Here is a 19155-nt window from a genome sequence, read left to right on the forward strand (position 1 = left end):
ATCCTGTATCGCGAATCGCACGTGGTCTCGATAAACACGTTTGTCCTAACGCTGTTTTACAAAACAAACTTCATCACATGTCATGCATTTTCCACAATAACAAACTGCAGCTGCTGCATTCAATGCAACACGTGGAACCCGGTCCCGCATGAGGACGTGACAGCACATACCCGAACATTGACGCCTCGCCTGCTCGGCCCGCGACCTTATTGGTCAGGCTGTATCTAGGTCCACGTGAGGTAACGCCCTTTTAACGACGTCACGTCGGCCGTATAAAAGCGCTAGGCGGTGGCGCGCCGGCGCAGCCGTAGTTTTTGAGGGAACATGTATCGCTTGAGCTTAAAGTCTTTCACCGGATTCGCTTTCAATACTTTCCATTTCACTGTGCCGTTGGAAAATACTCTACTCAAAAGACATTATAGTAAAAACTGGTCGTGTATCGGTTGATTTTAGGAGCGGAGCTACTCATCTAAACAAGATGCCACGGGCCAAGAAAAGGAGCGGCAGGGGTAAGTAGGCTGGAATTTACCAGTGGTATTGCGCGGCCTGCGCCAATGGAAGTTCTGGGAATTGTAGTCCTTTACAACGAGCGCGCAATGGACGTAAGACGATAACAAACTACAACTCCCGTGGTCGCATGGCCTGCTTTGGTTGACAACCAGGAGTCTTTCTTTTACAAACAAAAGAGCTTGAGTCATCGACGGTACTTAATGTCTTTTATGTTTCAAAATGTCATTTGTTTTGAGAGCAGTGTTCGGAGATCGATGTCAACAGTTTGGAGAGCCGCAATTCTCTAAGAATTGAAAACGCAGAAGCCGTTTAATATAAACCATAAACGACACGAGAATAAGTGGATCACGAACGATGTCGTTCAATTGAAAATCCAATAGATTCATCCTCATTGTGTTCATTATATGTCGTCACGTTCCTGCAGCTGTCAGTGGAGATAAGGTATCTAAAGGCCATACACGAGCCGCCTTGTGTAACACACGCCTGCGTTGGGACGAACTGCATGACGGGAAGCGATCAGGAACACAGCATCCAAGTATTTCAGTTCAAGGCTCTTTGTTCTACATCAATATGCGACTTGTTAAATGATCTCAGCCCATCTGCTGTCTGAAACCACCAGCAGACTGCTGCCATGCCAACGCACATGATCCCTATATCCCTGCAGAGTTATTTCCTGGACATATTTGCTGTTCCCTTTTTTTGTTTACATGAGGTCAGATGGACAGGTCCTGACGCCCTGCGACCTTGCCGAAGGAGACGCTTTGTACTTTCTGTAGAAGACTGCATTTCACAGCGCTGATAAGAGAATCGGCCACGTGCATGTGGCGTCACTTGCGACAGGATTTTCGTTTAGTGTCGTTTGACATACAGCTAGTTTAGTTGGGAGAGCTTTTATTTCTATGAGTGTTAAAGGGATGGTTCACCCAAACATGAAAATCTTTATCATTTACGCCCACAAAAGTGAATGATTTATTTTCTCACAACACAAACGACATTGGACACCATTGACTTCCATTTTATGGACACAGAAACCATCGAGACGGTCTCGTGTGTTCCACACACAGATTCGATTTTGAATGACATGACGAATAAACGATTACGGCATTTTGGATGGACTGTTCCTTAAACGTTAAAAGTAGTTTCTCAAGTTTAAACCTCTTCACTAGTCCAATAGGAGTTAAACACAAGTGGATCGCAATTAAACACGATGGAAAACGGTTATCTGTGACTCTTTTAATATAGTTTGTTTTGCAGGGGCACAACAGGGAAATGTCCAGCCGTTCAGTGATGAAGATGCGTCTAGTGAGACCCTCAGTCACTGCAGCAGCCTCAGTGAGAGAACCAGTGCACCCGAGGATGGTATGTTGTGATTTTCAGTGATCGCTTTTTGGCGTGAGACATGACTGCAGGGATAAATGCGACATTATGATGATTATGTTCAACAGCTGGTGAAAGTGAGGAAATGACTCAAGAGGACTTCCAGTATAAACTGAAGGTGTACATCGACAGCACGGTAGATAAGAGGTTAGTTTTCAATCAAACCTTTAAAAGATCTGTTGAACGATCCAGATGATGTTGTAAGGTTTCTTTTCGATGCGTTTACAACCTCCAGCAAACCCCACTGCGGCAAACTAAACTGTAATTACATTCCCTTTCTAGTGCCAAGACCAGGCAAGGTGCCCTTGATGGACTAAAGACTGCCATGGCAACCAAAATCCTGTACGAGTTCATTTCCGAGAGAAGGATGACCATCACAGACAGCATAGAGCGCTGTTTGAAGAAAGGTTCGTGGTTTTAAGTTTGTGTTTTGAAGATTTCTTTCATTGGTGGAATGATTGATCTGAAGCTTTCGGCTTGCGTGTGATTTAGGGAAGGGAGTGGAGCAGAGTGCCGCCGCCTCTCTGGCGTGTCTTCTGTGCATCCAGCTCGGTTCTGGAATTGAGAGCGAGGAGGTTTTTAAGACACTTAAACCTGTTTTTAAGACTATCCTGAATGACGGAACCGCTAACATCCAGGCCAGACAAGCTGTACGTTTTTTTTCTCCGATGATGCTCCTTTAAAAGATAAAACTAGACTTAAGATATGAGTTCGTAACTTTCTGATCTCGACTTGTCTTTCAGTGTGCAACAAGTCTGGGCCTTTGCAGTCTTGTAGCTGAAGATGATATCTTGGTAAGTGTGGAATGCACAACTCAAAATAATTACAACAAAGTTTGTTGAAAGTTCTCTAATCTGCTTTGGTCTTCCAGGATGTGTATGGCACTATGGAGAGCTTTGAGAGCCTCTTCACTCGCTCGTACGTTAGGGAGGACGGGACCAGACCTTCTGTTAACCCTCAGACCACACAACTCCACACCAACGCTCTTCTGTCCTGGGCCCTGCTTCTTACCATCTGCCCAGGCAACCACATAAGAGCCATCATGCAGAAGTAGGTATACGGACAGCCACCTGGTCTGCTGTAAAAAACACTTGGGTTCGATCCCCTCTGGGTTTCTGACGTTCTGTAATTGTTTCTTTTTCTAGACATTTGTCTAAACTTCCTCGTCTGCTGGAGAACGATGACGTCAACATGAGGATTGCTGCTGGAGAGACCGTCGCGCTACTGTTCGAGCTCATCCGAGATGTTGACCCTGTAAGTCTCACATTCAGTCAACTCGCCGCAATTTTAAGCCGTCAAATAAATCAGAAAGAGAACAATTTTCGAACCAATGGTTGAGACTCAACTTTGATTAGATGCTTCACATGTGATGTGATGGCAATTGCTCTTGCTTTGCTTTATATCCCTTAATAACCAGTGCTTGTCTGAGATGCACTCCCTTACTTTTTATTACTCTCATGAGTAGATGACAGCACTGCCCACTGATAACCAAACAACTTATTTATACTGCCTTATAGCAAAATCTCTACCTGCTGACACATTTCTACCATTGCATGCAAAATACTATCATTGTACCCGGTCCTAGGAGGAGTCATTTGAATGATGTTGGAATGACCTTTGACCTTCCACAGGACTTTGAATATGACGACTGGGAGGCATTGTGTGAAAAGCTGAACGCGTTGGCCACCGATTGCAACAAACACAGAGCAAAGACTGATAAGAGAAAGCAAAGATCTGTTTTCAGAGACGTCCTGAAGGCAGTAGAGGTAGGACTGGTGGTCATGCTTGGTGTGTAGTTCTGAAGCTGACCACTCTTCTGAAACGGACCTCTTATTTGTTTTGACACAGGATGGGGATTTTCAAACAGAGACTATTCGCTTTGGCACAGAGCGAATGGTCATCGACAGCTGGGTGAGAAAGAGGACATATGACACTTTCAGAGAGTTTGTGGGCTCTGGCATGAACTATCATTTACAGGTAAAGCTCAAGTGGTGAACTGTTTACCTGTGGTTTAATTCTATGATGAATTGAAAAACACGTACAATTTTGTAATGGCAGGGGAACGAGTTTATAAGGGATGTGTTTGAACTGGGACCACCGATGTTGATCGATTCTGCTGCTTTAAAGGCTATGAAAAGCTCTAGATTGGAAAGGGTAAGGGAGTTTTTTCCTAGTGCCTGTTATAAATGCGTTTGAATATGAGCATGTGGTGTAATCGTGTACTTTTGTTTGTCTTTCAGCACCTCTACAATGCAGCTGCGTTTAAAGCGAGAACCAAGGCGAGGAACAAGTTCCGTGACAAAAGGAACGACGTCGGGGAGTTTTAGGACGTTTTTTTTGTAATGCACTTTTTTGTACACTTCATGTTGTATTCTTAGCATTCCTTACGTAGTCCGAATTACTTTTTCTTCATAAATGTATTGTTTACTAAACTTAATATTTACTCATTTGTCATAGACTCTAATTTATGTGTGTACTTTTGTGGTGACGGGTTTATTGGAACATCAACTCATGATCTTTGATGTTTGTGGTGTTATGGATTGTGAATTTCACAGTATATATATGAATATATTGTGTCATGTTAATGTCAGTGGGCTGTACTGTAGTGGCAAGGCTGCGTTAAAAAATAAATGTAAAAATAATTTATGAAATCGCCCTGTTTAGATGTGATTTTAATCTCTTATAATAAGACCAAAGACATTTAGTACGCTCTCAAAGAAACTTACTTAGTGCAGCGAGGGCAGCTTCACAATCCGGCATTAATGTCCTCGTTTGCTTCATTCACAGTTGCCAAGTCACTGAAGCTGAAATGGCCGTTAGATGTTTTGTAACTGAATATGCACTTCCTGTCAACACCATGCGACACACAGGCATGGTTTTGAGGTCACTGAAGAATACAAAGGTAGTTGAGCCATCTCACGAGTATTAATGTTACTATATAGACAATAGATGGAGTAGTGCTACCTACTTTTTGAAGTATATTAACGTAAGCGAGGCCACAATCACAGTCTGTCACACATTTAACAAGTTTTCTTTTCTATGAATCTGTAGAATCCCCTGGACTTTATTCTCCGGTTTGGCTACATTGTATTGCATAAGAAACTAATAGGCTGTATGCCTAACAATAAATAAACATTAAACTAGGTCTACCAAAGCGTTTTTAGCCAGCTGAAACAATACCCTGTGCTCTTCTGAAAATGACCAGCTGGTGGCGCTTGAACGATTTGCACTTACTGCATGTAAAATGTAGTCACGGACAATATTAACTTCTCCAGTATTGTATTATAGGTGGTCAATGCAGTGTTTGTACCGCCTCTTCTCCGCTGTGATTGGATGGCTGTGTAAAGGGGCAATAACTTGCTCTGCGTTTTACCCAGTTAGAGTGAAAAATTAAACTAAACATGATTAAGAAACCCGTGAAATATCATTGATGCATACAGTGCATCAAAATGCGGTGTCATCAGTTTGTCTAAAATAATACATCACATTTACATGTTTTACGCACCTTTGACATGTGATAGGGAGCAGGTGTACATTTCTTTTGTTCCCACTAATATTTAGAAAATATGAACGTATCCGTGAATCCGAAAGTTACGGGTTTCATGAATGAGACATTATAAAATGTTCAATTTATACAACCAATTGGCTGCAATGCATTGTGGGATGCAGTAATGTGTAAGCAAAAGAGGTGCTTTAATGCAATGCATTATGGGTATTGGGGAGATCTAGGACTGTATGTTATTTTAGGTGGATTCGCTGGAACACATCCACACAGGCACTCAGATTAGAGAGCGAGACCGGACACAGTAGAACAGTTGACGTGGCTTTAATGAATGAATACCACTCCATATTACACACAGCACGATGTTTACTGTTTGAGCCTTTACATTGATCTGTACTGGTATCTGCAACTGTCATGTGGAATGGCAGGCAGCTGGACCAGGCGTGCCACCGGCCGCAAGTAAGTCTTCTCCCCGACTTGAACCTCGGCCGACCGGACATGACCGTCTGCACTCTCTATCACCTTGACAATCCTCCCAATAGGCCACTGCGCTCTCGGAAGCTGGGGATCGACGATCATAACGACTGTGCTCTGGACGAGGTCGTTGATGGGCCGCCGCCACTTCTTGCGGACTTGTAGTGAAGGAACTGAGCCCAGAAGTGGTCCACCATCATCTGACAGTGGCGCCAGCGTCGTCTTGTGAGGGTGTCAGGAGCGTAGGAGACTTGGGGTAAGGAGGCGTCCCGCCGTCCCATCAGCAGCAGGTTAGGCGTCACAGGATCCGGATCAGCTATGTCAGACGAAACATAGCCCAAGGGCTTAGCATTGAGGATGCTTTCAACTTCGATCAATGGGGTGAGGAGGATGTCTTCATGGAGGGATTGCGTGCCGATAACCACCTGAAGGGCTTTCTTGACGGTCTGTATTTCACGTTCCCAAACCCCACCAAAATGAGGCGCCGCTGGTGGGTTGAACCGGAACTTAATTTGATGTTTGGTCTCTCTTGTAGATCTGGGACCATAGCTGCGAACGTCTCTCTAAGCTCTCTCAGCCCCTCGAAAATTAGTTGGGTTAGAATGTCCTCTTTGCCATAGCTGTGACTGGGGCTAGTGGTTATAGCTTGGGACAATAATACTGGGCTTGTGGTGCTGGCAGTAAATGCAGCTGGCCGCATGCTGGCTGCTTGTTTGCTTACCCAGGTTGTAATATCTGGCAGTAAGCTTGGGTTCGCCTGTACTAATCGCGGTGAGGATGGAGAACCTGGCTCACTGAGGCAGTAGTCTGTGAAGGTGTGGCTTTGCCAGCTGCACTCACTAAGGGCAGAAGATGGCAGCCTTCCACACGCCGTTGGTAAGCTGGGATATGCGCTAACTTGTGGTGCTGTTGTACACTGGCTCACCTTATCGACTTCTGCTGCTGGGAAATGACAGGGTGGGGGCTCGAGTGCTGTAGTTGTTGTTGTAATAAACTTGTACGATATTCTGCTCTAATGCTACACAGCGTGTCAAACTGGCAGCGTAATGTTGTGTCAGAGGTGATAGTGGCTGCTACAAATGGACTGAACAGCGCCAGTGTTTATCAGCCTGGCAAATGACTAGCCATTAAAATCACAGAGCCGTTATTTAATGGAGGAAGAAAGACGCAGTCGGGCAAACGCAGAGAAATAAAAATGAAAATGTCATTTTCCTCTTCATCACCTGCCAATCACTGACTGGCTACATCACTAAAACCATTCTCACCCCTCCACACACTCGCACACTTCACCAGAGTGCCATGTATAACTAATCGCCCATTCCATTAAATGGCACTCAAACGATTCACATATTTTTAGGTTAAATTGTCCATACAATCCAGTATATGAATAAATAAACATTATTACGCGAGTCAATCAGTTTCAAGCAAATAACTTACCTCCTGCAGTCCAGTTGGAGCTTCCTAGATCTGTTTGCTCCCTGTCTGAAACACGTTCAGCTCTTGTTGATGTGTGATTGCACAAGCAACCTTCCTCAGGTGCTGCTGGAAGCATTATGATGAGTTTCAGGTGAGAAAATGACTTGGTTGTTCAATTTAGCCATTAGCCATCCATTAGATGGTCACAGATTGCCTTGGTTTTATAAACTTGTTTTTTTAGTTTCAAACGTGACCACAGCATCACAAGAGGAGTTAATGACCACCTATCATTCATTTGTAAATGCTCCGCCTTAATGCATCATTTCAGAGCTTCGATTTCATTGGTTGGTTTCAGTAATTGGACTCTCTGTCATAGCTCACACAGTCCTGGTTCATCTTAAAGTGATCGTTCACCTAAAAATGAATATAGTTTCATTTACACACCCTCTTGTCATTTCAAATCTGTATGACTTCCGCAGAACACAAAAGAAGATATTTTGAAGAATGTTGTTGACCGGCATCCATTCATTTGCATTGGTTTTGTGTCCATCCAATAGAAGTGAATGGGGGCCAGTGCTGTTTGGTTGACAACTCTGTTCTGCGGAAGAAAGTCAAACCGGTTTCAGATGACAAGTAAATGATGAAGGAATTTTTTCATGTGTTCATGTGACCAATGAGTTCATGTGACCAATGAGAACGTCATTACGTGTAGTGTTTTGTATTTATAAAACTCATAGTGATTATTGAGTACAGTACACTAATATGTACATACTGAAAATAGTAAATCAGCATTTTTGCAGTGTTAGTACCGTATGCACACAATAGGAAGCATTGCAATAAACTGCACTGAAATTACATCAATGTCATGTCAAAACAACCCCAGTTCAGCCATAAATCTGCACGTCTGCGCTCGTATCCCTCACTAAACGTGCACCTGTCCCATCTGACAGCGTCTCTGTAGCAGCTGGCGGCTGGTGTTCTGTAACGTTTGATAAATCAGGCAGAAAACAGCCTGATGTTTCCTGACAAACCTGTCCTCCTCTCTTCTTCCCGTTGCCAAGGACCAGACCGAGCAGCATGAAGAATTCATTCTCAGATTGGAGTTATGTTATCACCGAGTCATGCCGCTCGGTGAAACTAGCTTCCTCACAATTGCACCTTTGATCTCCAAAGTACAATCCTTATTTTTCCCCGGCCGTTTCAGGTTCTGAATAAATAAAGGTGCTACTGTGACCCGCATATTTTACGTTTGCTTATGTTTATGCGGGACAGGACATCCATCGTGGTATAATTAGGTTCTCTTGGCCTGGAAGATCAGAATGTGGCTGCAGACACATTCGGGGTCAGAGTAAGAGTCTGATGAACTCCGAATGATCTTTTCAATGATGTGAGATGCCTGCCTTCAAGTCAGCAGAATATAAATCGGAGTGATAAAAATACTTTTAAGAAGATCTTAGATGTTTAATACACAATTGATTCAGATTGGCTGGTGTCTTTGCCTGATTTTTGTCGTGTGATGCGCTCATTTCCCTACAATAATCCAAATTCTGTTAAAATGCTGAATTTCGTTTAGCTAAACCTAATCAAATGTGTTAACTGTAACGTTTAACACTGCACTTGTCTATGGCGAGGTCAGGAAAATAATACAAAGAAGCTTTGCTGACCTGAAGGACCAGCCAACGTTTGGTAGGTGACCAAAAATAAATCATTTTGTTAAAGATTATTGAATTTCTAATGCATTTATATCTTTAATTACGCAATTAAATATGTTTTCTGTTTAAGTCGAGCGCATAAAAGTCATTTTAAGTGTAAAACATTATGGTTTTTACATAAATAAATAAATAATCATTGTTGTTTATTGTTTTATGAAATTAAATAAATACAATAAAATAAAAATCAATAAAATATGAAATAAAAGGTAACTAAATCAATATTTATGTATGTCAAAGTTTTATTTTAACATGTTGAATCGAAGCAAATTGGGAACCTTTTCACATTGAGATACAAAAAGTACTAAATCTCCCCAGCAGATGGCACTTGTTCACTATTCTGAATTTGAGCCATTACACTCATATTATTGGTTACATCATTAATCATTTTTCAAAAACATTCCTACAGCAACCTATTACTATTTCCATTAACATGTGACAGGTGATTGTTCAGAAGGATATGATTCACCAAATGTCTTGCTCTCGATCCAAATGATCTTTCTTTTCTAATGGCCAAAATCATAAAGCCCTCTTAAAATGTCCCCCTTTTTCAAACAGGAACAAAACGCATTAGTCTCTCAACATGAGCCTGTATGATATCAAATCTAATGGTTTCCATTACTAATACCATTACGAACCATCAGCTGTTCACCATTAAAACTGTTACAAAATGTCTTAATGTAGTGTGTTTTGGGTCTTTTCCCATCAGGATCTAATGCATTTCTATTGGTTCCATCTGACAAATATCATCCCAAAACGTTACCAGTAGATACTCACAGATAACATTATAGGTTTATTCAGCCAAGCACAGATGTTAGACATCTCCTCCAGGACACGATACTCATGTTTAAACACTTTCATGGCTGGTGGCTGGCTTCTAACAAAAACACACACGTACAGTTTTAACTGTGGCCAAAAACCCACTGTCTTGGTGGAAGGGATTGCCATGCAAACTCGTGATAGAGCGGGTGACTCGTTCGGACGCCCACAGGGCCTGACAACTGTTTACGGGGTTGCGCCAAGCGGGGTAATTCCTGGGTTCGGGGAAAGGCACCTGTTCACCAACAGCATGAGCCAGCACTTTGGCACAGGAGCAACGGGCACAGCAGGGCGGGCCACTTTATCTCTTCTTTACAGCGATGCTCTCCACTAGAGCTCCATTCACACCACTGCAGCTTTTTCACAGTGTGCGCACACACATGAGAGAAGCATCAAATTATTATTATTATGATATTAGTGTATTTGTATGGATGCCATGCTGGTATCCAGAAGGAAATTCATAGTATCACTTACATTTACATTAAGTCATTTGGCAGACGCTTTTATCCAAAGCATTCAGGGAGCAATAAGCGATATAAACAAATTATATTAAATTATTAAGGAAAGATCATAAAGTTAATTCAACATTCAACCAACACGGGCAGTATGTTAAACAGGTGATTATTAGAAACTTTATCTATAATGTTGAATGCCAACCTTTTCCCTTTGTACAAATTTAATTTAATTCAATTGTACATTATGGAACATTTGTAGGAACCCAAATATATTTATGATGCTTTTCTGATAGAATACACACAAAACTTGTTCAATTTAATATGATTTATTTCATATTAATCCATTAAAACATTTATATGAAAAAGATATTCAACATATTTTATAACATATTCTGTCTATATTTTTTAAATGATATTTTCTGAAATAAAAAGTCTCCATGTTGTAAGTCCTGGACATCTGTGTGGTTGGTCGTAAAATATATAGATCAAATAATGTCTAAAAATAAACCATTTTGTACTAATATGATATGTTTAACCAAATCAAATTTAGTGTGTGTGTGTGTGTGTGTGTGTGTGTGTGTGTGTGTTGATCTCTGGTCAGTTAAATAAGAGCAATGGCGAGTAAACAGCACATTGAGATGTGAGAGAAAGCAGAGGAGACATGAGACCCAGCTGGCTTAGGTTGTGTGTGTGCTTTATATAAGCGCCTGCATGACTGCCTATGATCCTCCGTTTGTGTGTGTGTGTGTGTGTGTGCCCACTATTGGCTGCTGAGTGGAATGATTAAAGCACACTTGCCTGTGCTCCGAGGGTTGTTGCCAGGGCTCTGAGGGCTGTTGCCAGGGCTCCGAGAGAGAATGTGAGCTGATTGGTCACCTTTAATGACTGAAGATTCCGTCCTAGTCACATTAACTCAGCAAGCAACTGACCTGAGAACACATCTTAGTCAACAACTCTTCCCAAAATCCATAAAGATCAATTCCACGCTAGAAGTTAATTGATTCTCTGAAGGTTGTGTTTCATTTCTAAAGCGACCGTCGAGGCAACGTGGGTACGTTGGCGACGCTGTTGGCAGTTTATGTGACATCACAGAAAGTGCTACGTTAAATGTGTGCGATATAAAGCGATATAAAACATGTTTCAATTGTATGGCGTTGTAGTTACGTTGCAAATACGTCATAGCAGTACGTAACTTGTACACTGTTGTTTATTAATATGTCTGAAGGTTGTTTTACATTTCTAAAGCGACCATCAAGGTGATGTGGGATCATCAGAGACGCTGTTTGCGTTCTCTGTGACTTCACAGAAAGTGCTACGCTAAAATGTGATCCGAGATATTAAGCGAAATGAAACATAGATGTGTCAATAGTATGGCGTTATAGTTACGTTGTAAATACGTCATAGTAGTTCATATCTTGACCACTCTTGTTATTTTGCAACGTTAGAAAAAGTCGTAAAAGTGCCGTTGTGAATTGGTCATTTAATGGTAGTTAAATTGGGACGTGGCGGTTACATTGCCAGATGGTAAGTCATGACAGTACGAATAGATTACATAACTGTTGTAAAAACACTGTCGTTATTTTTGGGGAGATTGAATTTATTTCATCAGGGTGGATGTTATTTTAAACCTTTTATTTTCTCTCAGCGGAAATGATGGCTTGAAAAGTGAGGGTTTTGGAGAGCTGCAGGCGCCTAGCGTGTCCTCAGCAGTCCTCCGCACGCCTCAATGGAGCTCCTGTTTTTCTTTTCTTCCTCATTTCTACTATTCATCTAGCTTCCTTACCGTGCCCAGGTCCACGAACAACCTTTTCATTATTCAATCCGTGGAAATGCCACATGGATGTGAGCCCTGATATTTATAACCAGTGCAACACCAGTTACGGTTGGACGAGACAATGGGGAGGCGAGCTTTTCCTCACGGATGATAGACAAGCAACAAATGAAAATCTAAAAGATAATGCAAAGGGCTGCCGCGGAAAACATGAAAATGATAATCACATATCTGAGCGACGCTGGCAGGCCATGCATATCAAATCAACGGCACCTATGTAGAACATCTAATCTAACACTAACAGAGAGAATAATCGACCTGTTTCTGCTCATATTGGTTTTATTTCTTTGTATGCACGCTTGTGTGACAGACTACACCGGGACGTGCACATGTGTTTACATGTATTTGAGAGTGACGGCGGTACGTTTTGATTATATTGCTTTATTAAAAGAAATAAATGAACAAGAACCTCATTACTGTCTAATAGCTCGTGGGAATAGCATCAGGGAGACTAAATTCATAATCAGATGTTACACTTCTCTATCAGTTTGAACCAGTCAACATTCTGGACACCTGAATGAGGCCGAATTAAAAAAGCACAATATTATCATCCGTCAGGTGAGTGATCACGATACAAACTATATGATCTGAGGTGTCTTTCATAACTATAGCACAGAAAGCAAGTGTGGGATTGTAAGCAACACGGCAAGCACTACAAACATGAAATTACCTATTATATAAACATATGTAGGTAAAGGTACAGTTCAAAAACACATTTCAACATATTCAGACCTTTCCCTCACCAAAGACAAACAAGATACCCATGGCTGAGAATAATTTGCCTGTATTGTTCATCTAATTTATTTGCCGTCCCCCCTGAGCAGAACATCGGACCCCGTAGACAATATCTTGTGACTCAGGCATAAATCACAACGCATAATCTCATTATGGAAATAAGGCTAAAGGAAAACATCTTCTGCATCGCCAAACAATCTTGGCATCCAGATGTTGTTTCTAAGTAAATACGCAAGAAATGAGCACCGGAATATTGCTAAATGCAACGGATATGTTACAGATTCATCTTTCTGACACAAAACTTCTGGGCAGCGCGCCCGCTAACCAAATCTGGTTTAAAAATGATCATTTTACATACAATACAACAGCAGCATGCATGCGTTGACTGTGTTCTGCGTTTTATATTACAACAGCCTACAGAGCTGTTTCTAAAACGAATTGAACTACTTTTGCTAGCTGGTGTCCATCAAGACAGCAGGCTAACTAGTCTTGCAAGTGATCTGAAATGCTCTACATAGGGAACAAATGCTTGATTACAGACAATGACAATAGTCAGTGATGCTAAATATTACACTTAAGTATAAACTACTCACATAAATGTCAAAGTATATTTATTATAAATATTTGGATCAATATACAGCCTACTTATAATAAAGTGCTTGATATGTAATATAAACAGCAGTAAACTATAATAATTACACGGCTTTGAAAAAAAACGCTACACATAAATATATAATGATTTAATGTCTTAAAATATTTTAAGGCATCTAGTGAAAGTCAAGCCCTCCAATGTTTAAACTTAATCCACGTTCTTACTAGGTTGTAAGTATGATGATGATAGATTCTCGTTTAGAACACTTACAAGTACACTTCCCATATAAAAACTACTAAACAAGTATTGAACTAGTAAACTATCAGTATATATCTACAAGGTCACTTGAACTATATTATCAATACAAACAAAAATGTAGTTGTGTACTAAAATTCCATCTATGACTGCAAAGAAAAAAAGCATTATTCACAACCATATCTAATATTCACAGCGGCTTAGAATCGCTTCCATCTAAAGCACGGGGCTCTTTTCCCCCTTATATCTATTAACCTTTGGTCTCCGGGTCTCAAACCATGTCTCCTGATCTCTCATTATTGATGTCCTCTCATTGGTCTTTTGATTCGGCGAGACCCCACACAGCATAATTCATCGCCCGAGCTCTCCTGCCCTTTAAAAACTGCAAAATCATTTTCTCATCCAGTGATTTAATGTTATTGCGTGGTGGGAGGTTATTTAGAGATGAAATGAGCGCGGACAGCAGGACAGTTCAAGGGTGTTACTCATCCATCCCCTGCTGGATGTCAAAGATTTTAAGTGTCTCTCTTGGTTTTAAAAACGAAGAACAGTCTATCTGAACCCTGAATAATATCTCATAAACAATACGTCAGAGAAAAGGACATGTGGGCAAATCAACATTCCCAATAAGCCATTAAAGGCATGATAATGTGGCATAGACCTGGATATAACTCACAATGTGAGGATGATAAGAGATAATGCACCATTTCAAAGGCATTAAGGGGTTGATGTTATTCTGAATCCAGGTCATTTTTTGTACGCGCATCATACTAGGGTTCAACACCCCAGTGCTCCAGATCTTCCAGGAAACGCCGCCGAAATGACATTTCCAAAAGCTCAATGCTCTTTAAACACTTCACACAGTCTCTAAAACCCACACGCACGGGTCATAGCCTTCGCTTACAAGCGGAGATTGAGAAACCGGATGAATGAATGAATGAGATGATCATAACAGTGGAAAGAAAGGGAAGAGGAAAGGGAGAGAGGCAAATGGTTTTAAAAGGGAGTGGGTGGAATGAATCAGTGATGTGAACATCAACAAGCCTAGATTATCTTTTATATTCATGTTCAATCTTAGATACGTTTTGAGTGAGTTTTTTTAGTTTATTGATGTTTTTTTGCATGTGCCAATCCTGCTCAAAAAATGAAAAACAAAACAATTGTTTAAAATTTCTCACATATTATTTTACATTTTTAAACACGGACCTTCAAACGTAAACATAAAAACATCAGTGGCTCTTAATCGATTGATTACCAATATTCCATCCGTGTATAACTGAACCAGGCTTTCATTTCATCATCAATACCATCTCATCTAATAAACACAGCAGTCAGCGTATTAAAATTGAGTTTTGTTCCCGTCCATTTAAACCCATCGATCGCCTGCGCTTGCAGTTCTCTCTGACGCGTGTCAGCGATGTGAGCGTGTGTTCACGAGTGACCCCGTGTGCACGCGGAGGCCCATTCGACACACAGACACTTGACCTTGATCAAACCTTGGGCTTGATTTGCTAATGAATAATTTCAGTGTGACGGAGAAACCCTGAGCAAGGAGAACCCTGTGGAAGAAAGGCCAGAGATAACAATCTTGGTTAAAGGTCACTCAACAAACTGATGAAGTCATCTCAACCCGTTTCGCTGTATCTCACGAAGGCTTGGCCCTCCGCCGGCGCATCCGCTCTATAGGAGTTGGGTACCACATCGCTGTTATATACGGCACGTATAGTATGGGGTGGCTGAGTGGGTCCCCGAAAATGTTTGAGACCGCAGAGCCGCTCGTCCTTAACCGTAACGCACGTCACTCTAACTGCGGCTATGCACGGTGTAATTGAGCCAATGTACCCAACCCATCGAGCTCTGATATGAGGAAGAGAGTTGGCTGAAGTGGGGGGAGGCGGGCGGTTATATGAAATCACACCCAAAGGAGCAATTCAGGAGAGGCTGTAAAACTGCAGTGAAGGTCAAGGGCTCTGTTGCTCCAAAACTGTCCTGCGCTTTTAAAACTGCATTCTAACTTTGCTAGCAATTTCGGCCATTCCTGTTATTCTGTAGTGTACAGTGTTTCAAAATAAGGGTAAGAAATACTTTCAGATCAAACTCATACAGTAAAATGGATAGTTACTCCAAACATATACATTCTGTCATTATTTACTCAAACCTGCATATGACTATTTCTTCTGTGGAACACAAAAGAAGATATTTTGAGAAATGCCTCAGTGGTTTTGTGTCCATGCAAAGTCCGATGTCGTTCGCTGACCAACGTTCTTCAAAATATCTTCTTTTGCGTTTGGCAGAAGTCAGACATCATGTCATAAGGGTGAGTATATGACAAAAATAAAATTCATTTTTGGGTGAATTCTGTTTTAAGAAAAACTAAAATTGCAGGTTTGAAGTCATGGGTTGAAGTCAAATGACATCAAACTTGGTATCAAAGTCTTACTCAACAGCTCAATGTATACGTTATTTTTTATGAACTCGCTCAATAACGGATATCTGCAAGCAAAAATTGCTATGGTTTGCATGCTTTAACGTTTATTTATTGTAACACAACCGAGCCAATTTCTCAATATCGCACCATGTTTTTTATTCAACAGAATTTCCATTGAGCTCAGTATATAGGTGTAATGTCGTTGTGCGAGAAAACCGCTGTGAAAGTCTACGAGAGCGCCAAGTTGCCCGGCGGGTACGGAAAGACCTCATTAGATTTACCGGCACATAATGCGAACAGCTGGTATGTGCTGCTAGCCTTTTTTTAATCAAAGTAATTTTGTTTTCCTGCAAAGCAGTTGTGTGCTTGTACGCTTCTGTCTTTGTGTTTTATAAATGCAGTGTCAGGGCTCGAGACACATTAGTCCTAGATGGCTGATAGCTGAATCAGAGCCTGGCACTCGAGAAATCAGCTCTCTCCATAACTTGGCGTGATTAGAGCAGATTTGTGGCGTTTAGCAGGTGAATGAGTTTCAGACGACTTTGTCGAGAACTCGCTAGGGTCAATATGTCTCAGATATGCTAAGGACTCCTCTAATCATATGAATGGGGCTCCTGTGAATCACTACAGCTGATTGGATCACACACTCATACGTTTGTGTCTATGAGGATACCAAACTTCAGTTCCCAAATGTGACGATTACCCTACATGATACTTAAAGGATGATAGCCCACGCCAAGGGACTAATAGCGGGAATTCTTGGGAGTATAAATGTTTAGGCATACATTACAAACAGCCGAGGACAGGATTCCTACATGCATTCAAATGCAATGTAATTGCATGCAACAACAGAAGCAGTCAAGATCTCTTACACTAGATGCGACCGAGCACTGTATCGGTTTACAGCCACAAAACCCATCACGTCCCAGGACGGAAAGCATGAAAGTGTTCATTATGTGGCCAATAAATGAAAGGGACGCTAGGCAGACCTCCGACGTATCTGGCAGGGTTACAACGCCGTTGATTAGAGTGAAAAGACTTGGATACGAAATACGTGCATGAGCGTAATTCATCACAGCAGACCTTCTATATATTTTGCACGTTTAACGGTAAGAAAGGCACCAATGCGGTTAATTCGGCGCTCCGTCGATCATCCCGCCCTGAACCTCTATTAGATGAGTGCAACATTTCTAAGACATATAAATCAATTGTGTAGCATCAGCCCAGCGACAAGGCTCCGGGCATTTTCTTAGTCCTGTGTAAACGTACGTGATCGCTGGTGGGAGACTAATTTTAGAGTTCCTCCAAAGGAGAAATGAAAAGCAATTTCGACGAGGGTATAAATATCAGTACTAGGTCGTACAGAGAGCAACAATCGCCTGTGACTGTAATGTAACTCACACCGATGCGGTCGTGTTGGAATTGGTGTAAAGCTTGGCTCGCATTTTACAATTGCAGAACGACTGAAATTACTTGAAAGTCTGGCATATTTAGTTTGAACTTGATTTTTACGTAAGGCAATAAGATTCGTTCATGTAATAAACTGCAACGCCTGGTAAAAACCTGGTAGGAAATATTTCAGGCTTGCATCTGTCCGACCTTATTTCTCAAATTCAAAATCAACTGCGTTTCCCTGTAGCTTATCTCCATTTTTAAAGCTAATGACAAAACAAATCTGTTTAAAGCAGCCTCGGCACTAAGAGGCCTTCCGTTATCGATTAGACGGAATTAAAAGGGATTACGGCAGATTTCATTAAATTAATATCTAAACACTAGCATGCAGAAGCGCACGAGGGTAATGATAATTTTTGTCAAATGCAAATTGGAACGACAGGATTGTTTTTCCGAGGGCACGCGGGAAATGTTAATGCAGAGAGCCGCTTATCCAAAAAGCAGTCATTCTAAATGTAATTACAGCATTTTATTGCTTTCTCATCCATCTGAGAAGAGTTCTTATTAAAGCACTGAGCTTAAGTTAGTCAGCCATCCGAGCGATCTGTAATGCTTTGAAACGCTCGACTGTGACATTAATGACCTGACGATACAAGAAAATGTTAGACTTGCTGAGACTGGCGCACACACGTATTAAGGCAAAGCATTAACATTATTGGTATGAAGATCATACCTTAATATATAAATTTGCTTCATTAATCCAAATGAATAGACATGTACCATGTACCAAATGCATGGATTGAGGTTACTCGTACACATTTCCAACATTTTCAAGACCACAGAGACACTTCAAAGAGATGTGTTAGACGTTCTCTGTCAGAAGAGCATCATTTAAAAATGACCTTCTTTTCTTGATAAAGGATTTACTAACCTTTATCTTTGAAAGGCATTGCTAAATAAGTTGGGCTATTTAGCTAAACCTTGTCAAGACTCCTTGTACGTACATCATTAAAACTGTCAAAGACTTCATGAAAGAGAGCGAGAGAGGTTGTTTATGCATTCAGTGTTTTGTGCTAACTCACTGTACGACCACACCGACTCGAAATTCATCTCAACTGCAGAGACAGTCTGTGCCGTTTACTAATGTGATATCTAGGACCGTATTTATAAAGATGCTTATGGTTCAGTTCATTCAGAAAAATACAGAAACTGAGCTGAATATTGGATTTTATTTAGCCGTTTCAGGGTTTGAATGTCAAAACGTATACAAATATAATAATGGGATAGTTTGTCAAAAATGTCTTCTGCAGAACACGAAAGAAGATATTTTGAAGAATCATTTGCCCCATTGATGACCACTGCATAAATACAAAACCACTGAGACGTTTCTCAAAATATCTTTTTTACAGGCCTTGTATGGCATGAGTTTAAACCTACTAACTTCTATTTAGGTGATCTGGTCACTTTGGTTTACATTTTTTTTCATAACTTATTAAGTTGGGTTGTCAAGAATGCTTACACTTGATATGAGAAAACCTAACAGGAATGACATCAAAACAACATCACTGCCCGACAGCTGAGAAAAACCCAGAGAACGGGAGAGTAAGGTTCTGAAATAGTTTCTTGGACACATGCTTTAATGATGGTCCTGGTATGAACT

General features: G+C 41.1%; 1 protein-coding gene across 2 annotated transcripts; it reads left to right on the forward strand.

Moving 5' to 3' along the window:
* The first annotated feature begins 283 nt into the window (after nt 1-283).
* Nucleotides 284-5294, forward strand: ifrd1 (interferon-related developmental regulator 1). 2 transcript variants are annotated; one of them, XM_079453933.1, is made up of 13 exons: nt 284-509; nt 1765-1869; nt 1956-2034; nt 2170-2294; nt 2380-2537; nt 2631-2681; nt 2759-2937; nt 3033-3141; nt 3519-3653; nt 3736-3864; nt 3946-4041; nt 4128-4226; nt 4675-5294. In XM_079453933.1, the coding sequence occupies exons 1-12, from the start codon at nt 479-481 to the stop codon at nt 4212-4214; spliced, it is 1284 nt and encodes a 427-aa protein (XP_079310059.1). In that variant the 5' UTR covers nt 284-478; the 3' UTR covers nt 4215-4226; nt 4675-5294. The 2 variants fall into 2 exon arrangements, with proteins under 2 accessions (XP_079310059.1, XP_079310060.1); XM_079453934.1 differs by lacking the exon at nt 4675-5294 and having other exon boundaries at nt 302-703; nt 4128-4540.
* Nucleotides 5295-19155: the final 13861 nt, after the last annotated feature.

This window comes from Barbatula barbatula (assembly GCF_947034865.1).
Source record: "Barbatula barbatula genome assembly, chromosome: 4".
NCBI classification, from domain to species: Eukaryota; Metazoa; Chordata; class Actinopteri; order Cypriniformes; family Nemacheilidae; genus Barbatula; species Barbatula barbatula.

What these genes read in the sequence shown, in the direction of transcription:
- ifrd1 (XM_079453933.1), top strand. Translation starts at nt 479, where the DNA reads ATGCCACGGGCCAAGAAAAGGAGCGGCAGGG. An exon ending in ATAAGAGCCATCATGCAGAA is followed by an intron (nt 2,938 to 3,032) that starts GTAGGTATACGG and finishes TTCTTTTTCTAG; the next exon opens with ACATTTGTCTAAACTTCCTC. An exon ending in GCATGAACTATCATTTACAG is followed by an intron (nt 3,865 to 3,945) that starts GTAAAGCTCAAG and finishes TTGTAATGGCAG; the next exon opens with GGGAACGAGTTTATAAGGGA.